The 21,114-nt window shown below is 41.5% G+C and overlaps 1 protein-coding gene across 3 annotated transcripts in view; it reads right to left on the bottom strand.

The window, feature by feature from the left end:
* Positions 1-18,088, bottom strand: part of c1ql4b (complement component 1, q subcomponent-like 4b) — a 34,264-nt gene extending 16,176 nt beyond the window's left edge. Inside the window, exons 1-2 of one of the 3 annotated variants that reach the window (XM_079578761.1) lie at positions 17,558-18,088; positions 15,939-17,210 (exon numbers count right to left, since the gene is read on the bottom strand). In XM_079578761.1, coding sequence (XP_079434887.1) covers positions 15,939-16,478 — 540 coding nt within the window. In that variant the 5' untranslated portion in view covers positions 16,479-17,210; positions 17,558-18,088. The remainder of the gene's footprint in view (positions 1-15,938; positions 17,211-17,557) is intronic. The other 2 variants (XM_079578760.1, XM_079578762.1) reach the window with 2 other exon arrangements.
* Between the last annotated feature and the right edge of the window lie 3,026 nt (positions 18,089-21,114).

Genomic DNA, 21,114 nt, shown 5'->3' with positions numbered 1-21,114 from the left:
TGTCCCGCCTCATCGGTCGGTCCCTCAGGTGAGTTTAACAGCCCCTGTCTGCTCTGCCCCGCTCGGCTGTGAGAGGTCTCTACATCACGCCCAAACGCTGCTGTCACTTTTATTAGCCCAGGATCAAGGCACCGCTCTGAAACAAAAACAAACCAAAAACTCCTCCAGCTCATCCTGGACCTCATTTAAGTCTCCTCTTCTCTGTAACCATCACGCCTGATCAGTCTGTTATGTCCAATGCAGACAAACTACCTCCATCACTCACTAAAGAGAACACTCAAGCTTCTCTCCACCAACTCCTACCATGTCTTTCTGCCTGCTTCACTAACCCCTATCCCAGGAGAAGACAGAAACTATGGCTTTCATTGTTCTCTTTCAATGAATAGTATTCCAAACACATTTTTATAAAGTGACATGTTTGCAGGTTACTTTAAATGACATTACAGTCACTTTGAAGTGCTTACCCCTTCACTGCAGTAGGAGAAGCAGCTTTGTTAGCTCTGTTAGCTTAGGCTATAACTTCACAAGTTTTACTACACAGATATTGATGTGAAGTAGTTTAAAAAGCCTCAATAAATCATAATACTTCTAAAACCCAATGGCTGTTGGTAAGAAATTTGAAACAACTGAAACGTTGTTATAGTAAAGCACTCATGACATTAGGTGAGGGGCAAGCGAGATGATGCAATGATTAGTCAAACATGAATGAAACAAGACGAGATCTTTGTTGTTTTTTACGAGGAAACGTTAAAATATGCAAAGCATCATTTTTGTAAAGTATTGGCTAATTAAAGAGGACATTTTGTTCACAGTTGTAGCAAATAAATCGGGGATCACACATTATAAAAAACAAAGGAAAAAACAAGCCACAATTTTTTTGCCAACGGCATGCTATCAAATCCATGGTGTTGTGATACATGCAGTTTGAGTACAGAAAAGCTCAGAAAGGGCCCGGTGATGGTTTATAGGTTTTAATAACGCACATGACACTGCAGTATAGTATTGTAGGATAGTATATACATGCCTGTCAGTCATGTGACTTCTGTTGTTATGGCAGCCATTTTGAATACCGAAGTACAATTATGCAGTACTATAACATGTAGGCAGTGGCATTTGTATGTACTCCAATGTAATCATTGCTCAAGAAGTTAACCATTAAAACACAGCCCCAGAGAGTGTACGATTATGTGAAGAAACCAGTGAGTCAGTGTTTAAGCTGCTTAAGACATTAGCATGCTACCGGTTAGCATTTAGCTTCAACAGCTCAGCTCTGACCTCCCCAAGAGAAATCCATGAACCACACTCCAAACATCTAGCCTTGGATACAACCAGTGTTAATTTCGTCGACTAAAATACTTTGTCATATTTTTAGTCAAAGTAATATTTTTGCTGACTAAAACTAAATGACAAGTTTTAAAACTATGACTAAAATGTCCAGATTTCATCGACTAAAATGAGACTAAATGAAAATGAAAGAGACTAAAATCATCCAAACTTCCACTGACAGTTTGAAAGAGCCTCAGATCATTTAAATTCAAAGCCAAAGGAGCAGTGGACCAAGATTAATCATGATTATAATAAATATTATAATGCAAAGTTGACTAAATTCACATGCAATTTTATTGAGATTTTTTTTTACTAAATCTTGAAAATGAAATCAAATTTTCATCAAAACTAAATTAAATGAATTAATGTTGTCAAAATGAGCACTGGATACAACATGTGACAGAGGTCGGAGCTGAGCTGTTACTGTAGTATTTCCTCTGTGTTCATAGATGTGAGCCACACATCGTGTTGAAGCCATTGACAGTTGATTGATGACAGTTGCTAACCGGTAGCATGCTAACCTCTTGAGCAGCTTAAACATTGACTCCGACTGAGACTCTGTTGACATGACAAACTGTAAAAATCACAGAGAAAGGTTTTTTGTTACCTCAACTTTAATGTCTTCATTTAGTCTGAGGAGTGAAGCAGATATTTAGTAAATCCTGCTGTAGCTCGTCAGACAGAGCTGCTACGTTGGTGCCACAGTTTTATCACATAAACGTGCGTCTCTGGGGCCGTTTTTTTTACTGGTATCTTCTTGAGAAATGATTAAGAGTACATAAAAATGCCACTGTCAATCATTTGCCTTTCATTTTCATCCTCAGTAGAGATACTGTTACATGTTGTAGTACTGAATAATTCTACTTCGTTATTCAAAATGGAAACGCATGTATAGGAGTGAGAGCACTACTGAAAACAGTGAAAGCATTATACCGCTCCAGATGTTTTTTGATTTTACAAGCTATATAAAAAGGTGCTCCCAATTTTTTATTACCTCACACCATGTCAAATTGATATGGTGTGAGTAAATAATAAAAAAGTGAGCTTTTAATTGTGTAGCCAGAAAAAAACCTCATACCCTGTTTACCACCACCGGCACCCGCATTACCATTTGAGAACCAGTTGTTTACCTCATCATGAACCAGCCCTGACATTTGCAAGCGCTGCATCTCAACCTAGGTGTATTTTCTCTAACAAGCCAGGATAAAATAAAGAATTCCGCGGCGTGACCCGAGCGAGAGGTCTCTGCAGCTAACAGCCCCATAATTACGGCGGTTAAATGCTGAATCAATGGCAGATCATAGCGGTGGCATTGTTACCTCTGCATTCTCACAATCAAACGCAGCCAGACACTAAGGACCGGTGCGGCTTTTTGATTAGGGCAAAAATAATGATATAATGTTTCAGGAGAAAACCAGGCACAACAAAGAAGGAAAAACACGCTAACAACCAGCTGGGTGGGTTCTGCGGGATATAATAGGCCCAGGCCATTAGGGTAGAAATACATAGGCAAATAATGGCTGCTTGTGGTTGTAGCCCCTGTGAGAGAAAGTATACAATTTGAAGGCAGAAGAAGGCCACGCGGGCAGCAGGACACAGACATACGAGAGGATGCTTTGTTGTCCGCAAGGGGAGAGATTGAAACATAACAAAAATAGGACTCGTTTGGTCAAGGCCACATGCTGAAGATGATGCAGATAATGTGGGATGAATGATGCTTAAGATGCTAAACGCCAGCTCCTTCAGGGCCCTATACTGGATTTTTGTGTTTGGGAGCATGTGAATTTGAAATGTATAGTTGTTGCTGCTCATTCCTAGCTTTCCTAAAGCAATTCTAACATCCTGATTGTGCTGCTTGGCGACGTGTAAACAAGTTGCTACCTCCCTCTCTCTTGGTAAAGCTGTGTTTTTGCCTTTTTCTGCAAACGGCATTTGTGGTTTCTGTGTTCCACATTGTTTTACTGGATACTTTTCTACGTCTTTGCTGTGTCTTTGTGGGGTTCAGGTTTTTTTTTTTACTGCAGAGAGTCCATAATGGTCCTGAAGAAAGCAGTTTTTTAAAAGTAAACAAACAGCTAGCTTATGAGCTAAAGACATTTGAGACCTACACATTTCTTCTGCTGAAACACTCAAGAGGCACCACGAAGTGTCACATAAGGCACTTCTTGGCACCGGAGAATTGAACAGATTAACTGCTACACTCTTCCCAGAAGATGGTGAAAGACTGTTGTGGAGCGGAGGGAGCTGCTCAGGAGAAAGACGAAGGAGGCGGTGGAGGAGCTGACCAGTGCAAGACACTACACTCTGAAACAGGGACAAACCCAGGAGGCGCTGGACCGTTTCAGAGGATCAGAGAAGACTGAAGGCAGTGCTCCAATTTCCCCTACCTCTCACAACACGTTTGTCACAGTACGGTTGTACAATGACAAATAAAGCACTTGCTTAATTTCACAGGGATGGGTTTCACATCTGTAAGGGAGCAATACTCTCGGTATGGTTATGTAAACAACAACTAGCTGCTTGCCATTGATATAGACTTTGAAATCTTTTTCTCCCATAAATGTCTCCTTTTACAAAATATTGAAGGTCAAAACAATTGGTATTCTACAGCTACTACTGTATATTGTCAAAATTGTTGTTTAGAAAATGGAAAATTACAATATCAACATTTGTAAGCATTTTTATTAGCTAAATTTCTGATGGTTTGCAAAAATGCTGCTTGATCAAAGTTACTTTAGAGACTCCCTGAGCAGAAAATAAAACATTTAAATGTGTATAATGAGCAACATATGAGGCACATATTGGCACGTTGTCAGGAGTGGTGTTATTATCGCCTGACACCTCTCACTGTCGCCACCTCACACTTACCAACCGGAGCTGCGCGCTTCCTGAGTTTAATTGAGCCAAAACCCGTCATCAGCAGCCTTTCAACCAGACAGTGGGTTACTTGTTGCCAGAGCGTGTTATAATTGCAATTCGTACATTTTTGGTGCGATTTCAATGGTCATTATCAGCCGTAACAGGGAAGTCTTTGTCATAAGAAGTGACATGTTTAGTGTGGATGTCAAAATTTGTTCTAATTAATCATGATAGATGTCATAAAGCAACAAAAGGGGAAGCAGGGCAGCACAATTTTGAAAAAAGTATTTATTGGTGACGCTATATCACCTAAATAATAGCAGTCAATTCTCTCACCTCACAGTAAGAAGGGTCATGCTGGACTTTATTCGTGGAATTGGCATGTTCTATGTACATATTGTGTTTTGTTTCTCCTACCATTAAAAGCAAGTAAAGTGTTCTCTCTGTGAAAGAGAGTCTGAACCTAAGTAGCAGTTTCCTGGTTAAATGAAGGTCAAATAAAATATATATAAATGAATGAAATTGCAAAACTATAGACACCGTCATAGGCCAATCTATTGTAAAGGATTTTTATTCAGGGTGTCAAAAATCCTAGACACAGCCATACATTGTCTTGAATGCAAAGGCTGGTTTTCTGATTAATTTCCTTCTAACCTCTGCACCTGGGGTAGTTATACTGTTAAGGCTCCCTCACAGAGTGGAGCCTGCCATAGTCTTTCCTGTTTTTAATAAGGAGCAGGTCTTTCCACACTGCAACAGTAGGAAGCTTATTTAAACCATTATAGAGACATAGAATATTGCTGTTTTCTCCAGTCAAGGAGTTAGGAAAGATCCCTTTTTAGTTAAGTGAAAATGTTGTCTGATGTTTATCCCTCCCACTCTGTAAATCATTAATCGTTATTGATGAATTTCTCCTCTGTGATTTCTGTTCAATGCTCAAATTGCACTCACTACAAAGACAAAATCCAATGAAAGCCAGGTGATTAAGTCTCCCTAGATCTGGTTTACTCCGTTTTCCAGACTTATGCCATGCTCAAATTTTGGCCACTAGAAGCAAATCCTGCTGCTCTTCCTGGGAAATCTGCTACATTTTTGCAGCTATTTAATGCAAACTGACTCTGGTGAACCTCAACAATTCTGAAAGAAACCAAGAGCCAATAAACATAGGTCTTCTCGTATATGGACTCACTGGCTTCTGAGCCTATATATAGGAGATAAATGTGTTGATTTTATGTGTGACATTTCTTTTAATATGGATCATCTAGTAATCATTCTAGTGTCCCAAATAAAAAATAATACAACAAAACAATAACAAAAATAAAACTAAATATGGTGTTGCTTTAACAGCATAGGAAACATGAAAACATGCAGGCTTTTAACAGGAGCATGTGAAAATTGGCCTGTAATCAATTATTATTATTTATTTATGTATTTATTTGAAAGAGTGTGAAGCTAGTGCTACTTTTGAACTCCAGTCCCTGATTACATAATGTGTGCCGTCCGTAAAATATTTGTCTGTAATATGTATTTATAAATGCATATAAAGACAGTCTGAAATTATTAGGACACGATTTCCAAATCGAGATTCGAGGCGGGGCTAACGATCGCCACTTGAACGAGAGAGAACCAATCAAACACAAAGCGACAAAGCTTTGTGTTTACGTCCTACGCCATGATTGTTTGTAGTCCACAAACAATCATGGCGTGCAGTCGAGCAAATGTTCCGATGAAAGTCCTCAGAGCAGCTTCTGGCTGTGGCAAGTCCAGCTCATTTACAACAGAAGAAAGAGCACTGGTAAAAGATCGCTGTGTCGCGGCCTCCCTCTTCACTGTTTTGGTTACGGTAGGACAGAGCACGTAAACAAATTGTGTGAGCAATGATTGGCTCTGTTTGGTTTTGCCGGAGTCCGCAAAATTCAAATCACACAATACCAGACCCCATGGAGGACCAGTCTGGCTCACGCCAGGCTAATAAACGATGGCATACTGCCCCCTGATGACTAATGCTGTTACTGCACCATGTGAACATAATCCAGACCACGGACTGTTGCGCATAAACACAGTGGACCGAGAGGTCTGCTCTGCTTAGCCTTTTCAAAAGTCTGTGAACCGAACTTTACTTTAACACAGGCTTAACACCTGTACCGTAACTATGAGTATAAACGAGCCCGCAGAATTACCCACTGACCATCCACTCCATACTGGTCCATAAATATTCATGCGCCCTCCTCGTGCTCCTCACAGTTAAAGGGCAGAGTACATATTGGTGGTGAATTATATATCCATTGAAAAGGTCATCTACCTCAACACCAATCGAGTGATGAGTTATAGGCCACCTGCAGTGAGGAGGAGAAATCCTATTCTCTTGGTCATTTGACTTTTAAGACACCATGTAAACAGGGAGTGGTAAAGTAGCAAAAAGTAAACACAATAAGAATTGGGCTACTAGTATAGTAAAAATGAGATGGAAAACCAAGGGTGTTCTTCAATTTCAATTCAACCACTTTGCTTTGGCATTTTTGTGTAGATACAGATGGCATCGGAAAGGTGGCAGGGCATCGTCGGCACAGTGGAGGTTTGCTTCACAGCTGGAAGGTCCCGGGTTCGATCAATGGACGGGGCCGTTCTGTGTGGAGTTTCTCCCCGTGTCTACATAGGTTTCCTCCAGGTACTCCGGTCTCCCCTACCTTAATGCATGAGTGTGTGAGTGAGTGGTTAACCATGATTCTGCTCTCTTAGCTTCATGCTACATGTTAACAACCAGCGTAAGGTGCCGGTTTTTCACTACGTGACTTCTACGTGTCTGCTGCGACAAACCTCTATAATGGTCCAGATAGTCCACCAGAAAATGTCTAAAAAGTGTGATTCCCATAACAAACTTAATCTCCCCTCGACTAGGCCACGCCCCCTAGTATGACAAGTGGCCCGTCTGTATCCTGATCAGGAGTGTTTGCAAAGATTCACCTATAATTTCTTCCACATATGAAGATGATCTGCTTGTAGCGCGGCGTGCCGTTTGCTCCATGTGAGTCAGGGCGTGAGCGATCGGTCTGGCCACTGCATGTGCGCCTTCGTTAACTGGACAGAGAGCTCGTTCATGTCTCGTCCTCCGCGACTCAGCTCCTCTCTTCTGAATACACAATCGGCAGTCTGCCCCGGTGGCTGTCTCCCGTCGCCCGTACCCCCTGTCTATCAGAGCCTCTCATACCTCTGTGGGACGTCTCTAAATGACATCGTGCCGAAACCAGCCATCCATCAGCGGTGATGCTTACCGTCCTGGCAGTGGTAAACGCACAACCCAACAGGGATGGACATTGGGACAAGGAGGAGGGTCTTAGTCCGACGGGGAACATTTTCATTGTTGGATTGTTTAATTATTGACTAATATAACTTGTGTTGACTTTCTGTAAAGTGCCACTTCATAAAGTAGGTATATACAGTACCACATAAAGTCCATTGTTGCTACATTTGCAGTGATACGGTAAGTTCTCATTCAAAGCTAAGCCCAAAATAACAGCAATAAGGGCCAGTAAAAGATGAAAGTTACTCATTCTATTGCAGAATAAAGAAACCCATATTCTACTGACTGTTTTAGTTTCTTATATTTGAACTCATTTGCCAATGACTCCTTGTATCCTTAAGTTTTTGTGGCGGCTTGAATACGCTTGTCAATCACGCTCATTGGGACTTTGAAGAAATCGCTGCTAGGCTCTGATCCCAGACTACATGTTTTTTTTTAAAGAAGTGTGTAAACTGCCTGGCCAGGCTACCAATTGAGGCATTCATAGTGAAGGCTTTGACACATGATCAAGGCAATCCTAAGGGCACATGAGTTGTGATAAAATTGAAAGTGTTACTTGCAGCACAATGGTAAATAGTCTCAACTTGTATAGCGCTTTTCCACCTACATTAGGCACTCAAAGCGCTTTGCAGCAAGGAACCACTCACCCATTCACCCTCTCATTCAGACACCAGTGTACGCAGACACTGGAGACTAGGAGTGTGACAATATATCGATTTTCTGATATATCGCGATATTTTGCAGGACGATACCGACTTACTTTTTATTCTGATGTCGATACTTTTGATGGCATCATGCATATTAATGAGCGACGTCATGCATATTAATAAGGCTGTAGCGCTCTACTGTTTTCACAGTCAACAGAGGAATAATGATCAAGAATTCAGTCAGAACAGCGGGGGGGGGGCAGTGCAGTTTTAAGCACTTGGATCAAACACTGTCACACAAATACATTCCTTTTAATGATAGTTTTAATAATTATAAATAACATTAATTTGGGGTTGATCTATTCCTTTTTTAAATAGGACTGTGGTTTCTTGTTTATTTAAATGTAAATGGAGTCACTGACAGATCTATAGACCCATTTTCGGTGTGCAAGTCAGGGATCAGTTATAGAAGGGGTACAAAGCACATGAAAAGAAAAGTAAATGATGAATAATATGTAGTATGATAAAATAAAGGTTAAAAGTAGCATTTGTTTTTTAAACCGTGATGTATCGTAGGTTATTTTTGTGCAATATTCACCTTATTCCGGAGGTTTGCGTGGGCGCCGACATGAATTGTGCCCGCCCCTTTTCTCCTACCAGTTAACATAGGACTGGAGAAGTCCACATCAAATCAGTCACTACACAAAAACAAAGCCATTTTTCGACTGTGCAGAGAAACGGTGCAGAGTCAACTTGTTTGTGCAAGTGAACATCGGCCATTTTACACAAATCAATCGACTAAACATCAGATTTGAGCGGAGAATATTTTCCCTCGTTCTCCGTTCAATGAACAGGCTTCGCGCTTGACCGGAAGTGTCTGGACAACGGACGTGCCGAGTCAAAGCAAAAAGTGGCAAAAGTGGGCGGGGCGGAATAAGGTGAAAATCGATTATCGCAGTATCGGCTTATCGTGAGATAATAGTTATCGTCAGCCATGTATCATGCATCACGTATCGTATCGAATAGTGCGGTGCCCAGAGATTCCCAACCCTACTGGAGACAAGGAGGGTGAAGGAGGCGGGAATCGAACCCCCCACCTTCTGATAATGAGACGACCCGCTGAACCATCTGCGCCACTGTCGCCCCAAAGACTTTTGTCATGTCGTTCCCTCGTCACACACGGGCTGTTTTGTTTCGTTCACATGTCTGAGTAATGCAGCACTGTCTGTCTCTGTCTGTCTCCTTCAACACGGCTCAAAACACTCTGTTCCAGCAGCTTTTAGTCCCATTTACAGATTTACAAAGTGAAGGACACACAGTTTTTCAAGATTTGAAGCACATAAAACGTGTGATGTTAAAATGACCAAAAAATAATAATATTTTGACCCAATTACAGCAGAATGTGTTATTCAACGCCAGAAACCATGATGTCCTGTTTCTCATCCAAATGTTAAGACACTTTACCTCAAAAAGTCACCTGTGAGCTTTGACTTCATTGAGTACATAATGTCTTGTCCTTTCGACTTTTGTCATTTGCCTTCCCGCAAATTCGCACAAACTCCCTCACTCTCTTTCAGACTGTCTAGCCCCGGGAAAACTCTTTTGTCCAATATTACCTGGCCACGATCGGCTCAGAATTGGGTTAAATAATTTAGTTGATGGGAAAAGATAATTAATGGAGGAAGTCAATAGCCAGTGTGGTTCGAAGAGACGTGTAAAAAGGGCAGCACAGGTGGAGCGGAGAATATCTAATCTAAAGCTTATAAAAAATGTAAGAGTTGAAGAAGACAGGAATGACAATGTGTTCCAAGAAAAAAAAAAGGGGGGCACAAATTAAACTTCGCATTTAGCTCCCTGTAAACTTTTCTGTCTACTGTGCATCAGATCAATACAATACGAAGCGCTGTGTTCTCCTGTTCCTTGCTGACACTATGACCGCTTGGGATAGGCTGACCATGATTCTGATAAGGAATTGGGAAATTGATTAGTTTGAAGACATTATATAGCATATCAAAACAACAAAACAATGGCTTTGTTTTAGTGGAGCAGGCAATGTGTGTAATGCATGTGAATGAAGTGTACATTCAATGCAACAAAGCTACTTCAAGGTTTTCAATGGCTAATAATTGTTCACCGTAGAGGTCGACCGATATATATCCGGAACCAATTTTGCATTGGACAGATCTCAGTCAGAGCCTTAAAATGAGAACTCCCACAACTCCCCAGGCTTCAGGGGAGCTAAGAAACATTGCAGTGAAACTCGGTCACAGGTTTGCACACCTCAGATGCTCTGATCATATTTTATATATTTTACGTTGCAGACTTTTACTTATAACAGCGAGAGACTTGCCATTTTTTGTTTTGGAATCTGCTGATTTTTGTCTTTGATACAAGCTCCATCTGAGGTATCTAGTAAACATGATTCTCCTGAATAAATCAGCCCTCTGCCCCTAATAAAGCAGCCCCTGCTTTCACAGTTCAACACTGACACATTTTACAGTTTAGAACACATGGATTATAGACGACCTCTAGTTCACAGTAATTATATGATGTACACTTCCCACAATGGTCTCTATTCACAAATCATTCCATCGGCTTTGGTGAGACGTTTTTTCTTACTTTACTTTTTTAACAACAGGGGAAAAAATGGGTTTTGGGACATTCATGTAAGACTCCCAATCCTCTCCATCATCCAGCTGTTTGAGCTTATACGACTTAACCCTCCTTCAACTCATCTCTACCGCAGCGGTCACCGTCATCACCAAAACCTCAAAAAGATTATTCTCCTTTCATTGCATCACTAAAGTCTACACCAGCCACGGCCCAAGCACCACCACGTGTCTATAGACTATCTATTGTATCATTATATCACTTGTTTATCTAAGTCTGTTTCTAACTGTCAAGCAAAACAACATAAGCCACAAGCAGAACACCTGGCCTGGCTGCCATCTGAGGATTATGATTCATGCTGCTAACAAGTAACCACAGCTGGAAGACTATTATACTTTTAAGTACTTTAAATGTAATAATAATAATTATATATATATATATATATATATATATATATATATATATATATATATATATATATATATATATATATATATATATATATACAGTGCCTCTCGTAGGTACACTGCCAACTTACCAAGGCGTGGTCCTCCACCTAAAATCAGAGCGAACAAGGAGAACACTGGTCAGAAAGGCAACCAAGTGCCCCATGATAACTCTGGAGGAGCTGTGAAGTCCTGCCACTGAGCTGGGGGAAACTGTACATGGGACAATTATAAGTCGTATTCTTCACAAATCTGGCCTTCATGGACGAGTGGCAAGAAGAAAGCCATTATTGAAAGGAGGCCATAAAAAATCCCGTTTGAAGTTTGCTAGAAGTCATATGGAGGACACAGCTCCATGTGGAAGAAGGAGCTTTGGTCAGATGAGACAAAAATTGAACTTTTTGGCCCAAATGCAAAACGTTATGTATGGCGCAAACCTAACACTGCTCATCGTCCTGAGTGCACCATCCCCAGTGTCAAATATGGTGGGGGTAGCATCATGCTGTGGGGCTGCTTTTCCTCAACGGGGACTGGGGAGACTGTAAGAATAGTTGGGAAGATGGATGGAGCCAAATATAGAGACAATTTGGAGGAAAACCTGCTGGAGTCACAAGAGAACTGAGGCTGGGGCGGAGATTCACCTTCAGCAGGACAATGACCCTAAACACAAAGATAAATCTACAATGGAATGGTTTAAAGGGGGGGTATTATGCAAAATCGACTTTTTCAAGCTTTACATCATGTTATTAAGTCATTCCCTCATTAAAACCATGCCTGAAGTGTTGCCTTAGCACATTCACGTATTTTCAAGTAATCTGTAAAAACTCCGATGGCAGCCATTTTAGGGATAAAACGCGTGATTCCTTCAGGAAACGCCTTCGACCTCCAGGATACGCCTCCGACCTTTCGTCACCAGCCGAGTAACCAACCACTGCCCCTCAGCAGAACCCCCTCCCCGCAGTGTCTAGCCCTAAGATGTAAACAGAGTCATCATGGAGGATTAGCTTCATGTGTTGTGAACCGGAGCCACAGCAGACTTTTACAAAGACACACATCAGTGTTTCTGTTACCGAAACACCCAGGATTAAAACCGGTGACAAGAACACTTATTTCAGTGTCTGGTTCTGCGCTGGGCCTTGATGATGCACAGAGCCTCCGGAGAAAGCTAATGCTAAGCTAAACCTCGAGTCATCACGTGAAAACGAGAAATATGCACAAATAAAGTCAATAAAACCACCACACACATAAAGAACCGTTTAACAATGATCACACACGGAGCCTGGCTTGTTGATTTGGAAGTTTATTGCTCACATTTCATCTACAATGGGTCATAGCCGAGTGGCTTTCTCCCGGAGCTAACAAGCTAGCCGCGACAAGCTAACGGGAAAATTCACTGAATACAAGCAGCATATTATGCATTGAAAACGTCACTAAAACAGGCAACTGCTTGAAGCAGCCTTTATGATGATCACACACGGAGCCTGGCTTGTTGATTGTGTAGTTTATTGCTCACATTTCATCTACAGTGAGTCGTAGCCGAGTGGTTTTCTCCCGGAGCTAAGGCACTATTAGCCACGACAAGCTAACAACCTTCACCTTCACAACATTCATTGAAAACACGCAGCATATTATGCACAAATAACGTCAATAAAGCAGGCAACTACTTGAAGCAGCCTTTACGATGATCACACAATGAGCCTGGCTTTACACATTTGTGGTTTATTGCAGACTTTTCATCAACAATGAGCTGTAGTCGATTATAACAAGCTAACGGGTAACCTCGAAAAACCACTGTCCACCTGCACAGATAATGTCCGTCTTTGAATCGTATGGGCTCCTGCAGATCCTGGTGTCGTCCATGGGGGTATAGTTAGAGATCCATAGGGCATGGCAGATGCAAAGAGATAGCCTCCAAACAGCAGTTATTTTTCAGGCAAGAGCCCCTTCCAAGCGTCCGGTGTGGAAGGTTCGTCTCCAAATAATATCCTGTGTGGCCATTGTTCACAAAGTGATAAACAGTAGCTCCTTTCCAACAATAAAAATTAAAATGCACCGATCGTAGTTTCAATACTGTTGAGACAACGAGCGCAGTGTTGTGATGCCACAGACAGCGTGTGGAGGGGGCGTGTCGGAAAGGGTCAGAGGTTCTTAAAGAGACAGAGGCCTATTTCAAGTCTTTCGCTACCGCCATTTTGAAAGAGCAATTTTATACAAGGCAGTTATTCTAATTTACTGCATTTACAGACCAACAGAAGGTTTCGTCATCATTGTAGTGTGCTATAGACTGGTGCTATGTGGCTGAAAAAAGCATAATACCCCCTCTTTAAAGACAAACATATTAATGTGTTAGAATGGCCCAGTCAAAGTCCTGACCTAAATCCTATTGAAAATCTGGGAAAAGAATTGAAAACTGCTGTTCACAAACGCTCTCCTTCAAATCTGACAGAGCTGGAGTTGTTTTGTAAAGAGGAATGGGCTAAAATTTCAGTTTCTAGATGTGCAAATCTTGTACAGTCATACCCCAAGAGACTTGCTGCTGTTATTGCAGCAAAAGGGGGTTCCACAAAGTAATTCATGCTGTATGAATACTTATGCAAGTCCCACTTTTCACTTTTGTATTTTTAAAAAAAATAACAGAATCATGTATCATTTTGCTTTCACTTCACAGTTGTCTGTTACTTGTGTGTGAACGTTCAGTAAAAAAATCAAAATAAAATCTTTATGTTTAGGGTTGTAAACATGACAAAATGTGCAAAAGTTCAAGGTGTATGAATACCTACGAGAGGCACTGTATATATATATATATATAGTAATTAATAATAGGCTGCATTCACAACATTCTCGTATGTCATGTCATAATTCAGTTGGAGCTGGGCCGATACAACGTACAGTAACAATTCTGGGGAAAAAAACATTAAAAAAAAAAACTCTGGAAGAAACTCTACAAATACTTTTTTCCCTGATCATTATTTAGAAGTGATTCACAAACCTGCCACATTCATCTTATGGCTGAAAGTCCTTTTATTTGACCAACATCAGGCACATCATTTTGAATACTGACACCACTTTGCGACACCTGACCTCACTTCATACAGTGAGTGCAGAGAGAGAAGACCTTGAACTTTGTGACTGTTTTATGTGGATAGAGATACTAACCATGAACCAAGTCAAATATTCAGCATTTTGACGATTACCATAGTTACCACAATAGAATTCTTAGCTGCACCAATGAAATTTTAAATGATAGAAATGCACTTATTGCAATCAATATGAGCTACAACGTTTACACGTAATTAGGGCTGTCAAAGTTAAAGCTTTCATTCACAACTGGATTATTCGCATTATATGTTTTGAACTAACACATTACCTGACCGACAGAGCAGGTCATCTTATGAACTGCTTAACTGTCCAAGAATCTTTTTTAAACATTATCCCAGGGAGAGTAGTTTGTCTGCAAAACAATGTTGTACAGAGTAAATAATAATAGATGCCATCATTCAACATGTGATTTCGGATTGCAAGTAGCTGTACTGCCTTACCCCCAGAGCACATACTTCCCTGCTAATATTCCAGTATATTTGCACGTATCCATTACAGACTTGTTAAAACCGGGGCCTAATTAGCGATTAAACACTCTTATGCAGATGCTCTCAGCTGGTGTCCCCGCTGAATTACGCCAACACTCTTTATTTAAGGAGTCTTAGGAGAAGCCAGTGAAGCGTGTCAGTGATATCCCAGCAGGGAGGGAGTCTGTACAGCCCCACCACGCTGTCAGATCAAACCTGCTGAAAATGATGTGCAAAAGAAAGAAAGCTCCGCACCGTACGGCTCTGTAACAAACCAAAGGCCAGTCTCCTCTCCACTGCTAATTCCCACCACGTCCAGTGTGTGCCCATCACACACATTGGAGGCATTACGGTGGCGGTGCTCCAATAGTTTCAATTAGAGACATGTCTTATTGCTTACAGTCAAAAAATAAACTAAATCTAAAGTCATGTTACTCTAAGTGCTTATGTTCAGTTCAATCCTCGTTTAGAACTTTCTGGTTTAGCTCCATAGAAATCCAATAATTAGAAATACAATTCCTGATTGTACATTCCAGCCTGTCAAGGTTCTTTCTCCAGATGGGAGCGTTTTATTGTCTTTTCAGTCATTTGTAATCATTTATATAATTATTTATTTCCCAGCGTAAAGTCAGGGGTTCCCAGAGGAGAACAGGCAGCTGTTGCATCTACAGAGACACATGTGGAGGATTCCTGTCACTGTCAGACACTGCTGAGCAGCATTAATTACTGATTTATGTTTTCTGTGTACAATTAGACAAGGCGGGTACACGAAAAGGAAACATTTCTTCAGAAGTCAATGAAATATGTGTCACTACATACACCCACTATTAGCCACTCTGGGAGACATGCTCCTCCTCGTCCTCCTCTAATGCAAGAAATAAACATGAGCTGTCAAAAACCACACACGTGATGCTCCAAGCCGCAGGTAAAATACAACTGCGCCACCTACAGGCTAACATCTGAAATCCATCAACTGGTCACTTTAATTTGGGTGCTTTTATATGAAGCAGTGTTAGATGTTTTTGTGGTATATGTTAGTGAGGTGAAACAAGTGCATTACTTCAGGTTCTGTTTGTGGGAAAAAAAAATTACCTTGTAAAACCCAAGTGTTCGTAACACTTTGTGTGGCCCAGAAGAAGTGCTCTGTCTCTGTAAAATCTCAGGTGTGATTGCTGTGACTCACCTGCCCGTTCTTCTTGAGGTCTGCCCACATGCTGGTGCCGTCTCCCCCCCTCATCAGGACGTGGTAGGTGAAGTAGTAAATGCCTGGCAGGGGGCAGGTGAACTTGCCGGTGCTGGGCTCGTAGTAGTTGCCCACATTGGTCACAACGTCATCAAACTTCAGAACCTCACTGCCCTCGTGCTGCTTCCTCAGCCCGGCGTAGAAGGCAATTTTGGGGCTGTAGACAGACTGGCCATAGCCCCCAGGTCCAGGCCCCGCAGGGCCGGGAGGACCAGGTTTCCCGGGCTCTCCAGGGGGCCCTTTAGGTCCCGGGGGTCCAGGGAGCCCAGGGCTGCCCCTGAAGCCCTGTTTGCTTCTGCGGTTTGAATAGTCCGGAGGCAGAGGTGAGACGGCCGTGAGCTCCCCCTGTGAAGGAGTGAAGGTATCGCACATCATCTTACAGCTTCCCAACATCTCATAGTGTGTGGCCCCCGCACCGCTGCCCCCTGCCTTTGTGGTGTGGACCAACAGAGGGATAGCCACCAGCAGAATCAACACCATGGCCACACCGACCCCTGCCCCGATCACACGCTTCTTTCGGCTGAGACGAGAGGCGGCCAGCGTGAGGAAGTCCTCCTCGCCTTTCGCTGGGATACTTGTGCCGGCCAGGCTGAAGCCTTCGGCAGCCACTGAACAACGTGAAACGGATTATTAAAGAGTGTGCTACAGGCCAGAAATATGGGCTGACTTTAGTAGCGACACAAGCTGGTCTCAGAGGGGATCACGACACAGCCAGAAGGAACATTTCAATTAAGGATTTCTGTTTGATTTGTATCAGTTATTTGAACAGTATCACAATATTTTCAATAAACTAAACTAACCCTTGCAGTGATTATAAGCACCATCCCAGTGCAAAGTGCTTTTGCCCCGCTGTGTGAATGGAGGCGGCGGTGAGTTGTGCAGGTTCGAGCTGTCAGGTGGGGTCTACAGCGCTCCCACAGGAGTCCATCTCACCCACACATTCAGACAAACACTTCGTCCACAGGCCAGAGGAGACGGGGGAAAGGCGCTCCTGTCTTCTCCTGTCTCCGGGCCTGCGATTTCCTGATGGTTGTTTTGTTTTGGAAGCAAGATTTACTTCAGTGGCTTTACTACTGGGATGAGCAGTTGTTAGTGACAAAAAATATATTCTTATTGAATGTAAAGTCCATTTTGTGCTGATTTGATGTGGCGTGGAACAAGAAAAAAAAACCTTTATGATACTATCTGGTCGAGGGCTTTCTGTGAAGCAACCTGTCAAAGAAGGAACACAGACAAAGAACAGAACGATATAATTTAAAAGATAAAGCATTCATATTTTATTCCATGAATAGCCTATAAAAATATATATCCTAAACAACAAAATTCAACCAATAATTTAAGTATGTACTCTAATTATAGTTGTTTTTTTAGTGATAAATACAATTACAAATTCAATTCAGTAGGTTATTCCCTGAATTATAAATGATGCTAAAAGCTTGCTCGTTTGTATTCAAGTTTTGTTTATAGTTAGTTAAAAAAAAAAAAAAACTTAGGCAAATGTTTAAATAGCCTGAAAACATTTATTAAATATCTGTTTCTTGTCGTAACAGAGATATTACTTTACGTCATTTATGGGTCGCGGTCCTTGTGATGAAACCGCAGCGGGAAAACTCACTCCAGAAGCGGCTAAAATCCCCACTCCTCGTTATCCTCCGCCAAAGTTGACGCACGGCGCTCCGTACTCCGCTTCCCGCCCAAACTCTCGTTATCGCCGAGATTAAAAACTTATTAACCCAGAACTCTTCGCGCGCCTCTTTTCCTCTCCTCCAAAAGCACAACCCGGTGTGTCTTCAAAGTCACGACAAAGAAAAGGCGGAAATGTCGCGGTTTGTGATGATATTTGTGGCGCGTGGTCCGCCCGGATCTCGCCGTTATCTCCTCGGAGCAACAGTTCGTTCACTTGTTGTGTCCGCGGAGTCGCTCCTGTCGCTGCGCCTGCCTCCCGCTCCTCTGCCCCCGCCCTCCCGCTCACTCAGCCCCGCGCTGCTCCGCCCGGGCTCCCGGTCCGGTCCCTGATGATCCCGGGAGTGACCTTAAACAAATCAAACTCCCAAAGATCGTCGTTTGTTGAAGTGTAGGTATTGATCGTGTATTTTTTCTTTTTTTTTTTTGGTTTGGATTTCAATTGAATCCGTTTATGGTTCAGTCAAATGTGTGACTCTTTTGGGCTGTCTGTCGATGAGCCTATTCATGGATTTTAGTCACATGACCCATTCCTGTTTGTTATGCTGTTTGCTTTCGACCATTGAAAAGATAATGCTTTGAGTTGTTGCTATCGATGTGGTCCTAAAATATAGCCAACAATTGCTTGAAATCCACACTGGTTATACAAGATGAGAACTAAATGTTTGGTACCGTAATTATCATTTAAAAAAATAAATAATATATATAGAATTGTTACTGCCTAATTTTACAAGTACAAATGAAGTGTGAATATTTACATGATTATACATGGTTTTCAAAGTCTACTAAAAATGTTTTAGTAAAAAGGAAGAATGAAAGATAGAAACATATTGTTGTTTTTTTGTTTTGTTTTTGCAGGGTACACAACAGGAAAGAATAAGACAATGTGTGCAAGAGAGAGAGAGAGAGAGAGAGAGAGAGAGAGAGAGAGAGAGGGGAGAGACATTTGGCAAACTGTCAAAGCTTCAAGCTCAGTGCGAAGAGGCGGGTGAGTAAGCCACATGCTGCAAATGACAATGTATTGTACAGAAAATTCTAGGGATGCACCGATGCCGATACCAGTATCGGGTATTGGGCCAATACCACATGCTTGTACTCATACTCGTACTCATTCATGAGGTCCCGATACCAGAAACCGATACCATTTGACGTGCGGTGAGCGCAGCTACGAGGCGCACCTACGAGGCGCACCTACGAGGCGCAGCTCTCAGCTGAGGAGAGAAGAAGCAACAAACTGGAGAATTGTTTAGTGTAAATACAATAATCCACATAGAGCTGACTTTATTACAGACTGCGCTCTCTAATCAGAGTCTGTGCTGGATTTAACCAGAGCTTAATACAAGTGTTTACAACATACAGGCTAACGTTGCTAACTCGCGGCTAACAGTTTTGGTCTTTCTGACGCTGTTTTATGCCCAGGGGTTTATTCTTCTAAAAAACTAACCCAGCGACTAAAAAGTCCTCAGAAAATCCAAAAGACATACAGCATGTTTATATCGAGGGAAAATGAGCTGCAGCAGAACAATGAAAACGCTGTAGCTACTCGCTAAGTTACTACAAACACACAAGAAAATCTACAGGAGCTGAAGTAAAGACGAGAAGAGACCATTTAAGTCACATCTAAACACTATTGTTAAATAAAAACACATAAATGAATAAAGCACAGGCATTGGGAGCTTTAGGACATGGGCTTTTCTGTCTTTGATGGATAGTGCAATAAAAATTAAAAATTATATTGAATGAAAAAAAAATAAAAAAATAAATGGCATCAGCACAATTCTAATATAACTGCTCTTAAATGTGTCGCCTACTTTACTTAAGGAAATGTAAATGAGTAAATGTTCTAATTTACAAACCAATCTGCTGTGAAAAAAGTAAGAATGTTGAAGAAAATGCCTTGTACTCGTATCGGTATTCGGTATCGGCGAGTACTTAAATCCAAGTACTCGTACTCGTATCGGTTTTAGAAAAAGTGGTATCGGTGCATCCCTAGAAAATTCTTATAATTTACATGATGGGGTGCAATAGTTCTTACAGTCTGTCATTTCACTGAGATTATCAGAAAGAAGACTGGAGTTAAACATTCTCAGAGTTTGTAAGTTTTATAGAGTATATGTAACGTCTTCCTTTAAATAAGTATGATGAAATTGTACGGTCAGTGGTTGCACAAAGACAACCTTACAACGTCAGATTCAAAATGAAAATAGCATTTCACCGAGCAATATGTTCTGCTCAGAAAACTCGTAACATTTTGCTCTCTTTAACATTATCATGTAGGTTCACTTCTCCATTGGAAAGATATTCTGAATCCAATTCAGTGTCAATTCATTTTGCAGCCCTACCATGCTTTATCTTATAATAATGTTATTTATAAATTCATTTAGTCACACATAAGCCACCATAGAGAAGATGCTCATTGTTATTCAGAAATATTGCTTTTGTAAACAGTTCATTCAGTAACCAAATAAATTCTTTACCAACAGCGAGTAGCTAATAAAAAATAAAACACTGTAGCCCCCCACCCCCAGCAAAACATATTGATCCGTTTCTGCGGCCGGCGTTGGCGAGCACCGAGCCGCGGTGGCAGAAGCGGTTTAAGTTAAGAGCGCGGGCCTGGATGCATGTCTCGCAGCAGGTGTGGAGAGAGGTGGGCTTCACAAGTGACAGATTCAAGCGTCAGGACGAGGCCAGTGCAAGTTAAAAGGATCGCGGTCCAAAGATAGAGAGAACAGAGAAAAGGGTGTGTGGAGGGAGAGAGAGACAGAGAGAGAGAGGTTTTCTCAGGGTTATTGTTAAACGTGTGTGTGTGTTCGCCGCCTTCAGAGTCAGTTACAGATGAAAGATGGATTGATGCTGACACGACGCTCTCCCTGAACGCTTTAGTGCTACTTTTCACCACATTTTCTTTGTATTCACTTGAACATTTCCGAGTAAAAAAAAAAAATGCCTTATGATCTTTTAGGATTATATGGCTTTCCTATTATGTTAGACGGACTGCTTTCAACCAATTTATAGTGTTGATCTTTAATGAAAAACATGACCACCCTAAATCTCAGCTCTGACTGATGCAGGTCCATCTGGTTCCAGGGGTTCACATATCAGCTCAACGTTCAGTAAATAGATAAACAATATTATCATAATACAATACTTGTCAAGTTTAATTGCGTTTCATGTTTGCAACTCATGATTTATTTAAAGCCACACCGTGCAACATTTCACCTGAAAAAAAAGATTAAAGCAGAAGTATTTATTTTGTTTTGGATATTTTTAATGGTGAAAAATACGTGTGTTTGCACCTCTCCTCAGACCTGACTGTAACTTTACAGGGAGAGGGGACGATAACCAGCTCGTCTCCATGGCGATGTTGACTAAAGGCAGCCAAATATGAGATTTAAATAGGTTTGGTCCTCATTCAAATACACTCTGATTATCC

Source organism: Gobius niger (assembly GCF_951799975.1).
Source record: "Gobius niger genome assembly, chromosome: 20".
Taxonomy (NCBI): Eukaryota; Metazoa; Chordata; class Actinopteri; order Gobiiformes; family Gobiidae; genus Gobius; species Gobius niger.
Note: the sequence above shows the minus strand (reverse complement) of the source record. Positions and strands in the feature narration are given on the sequence as shown.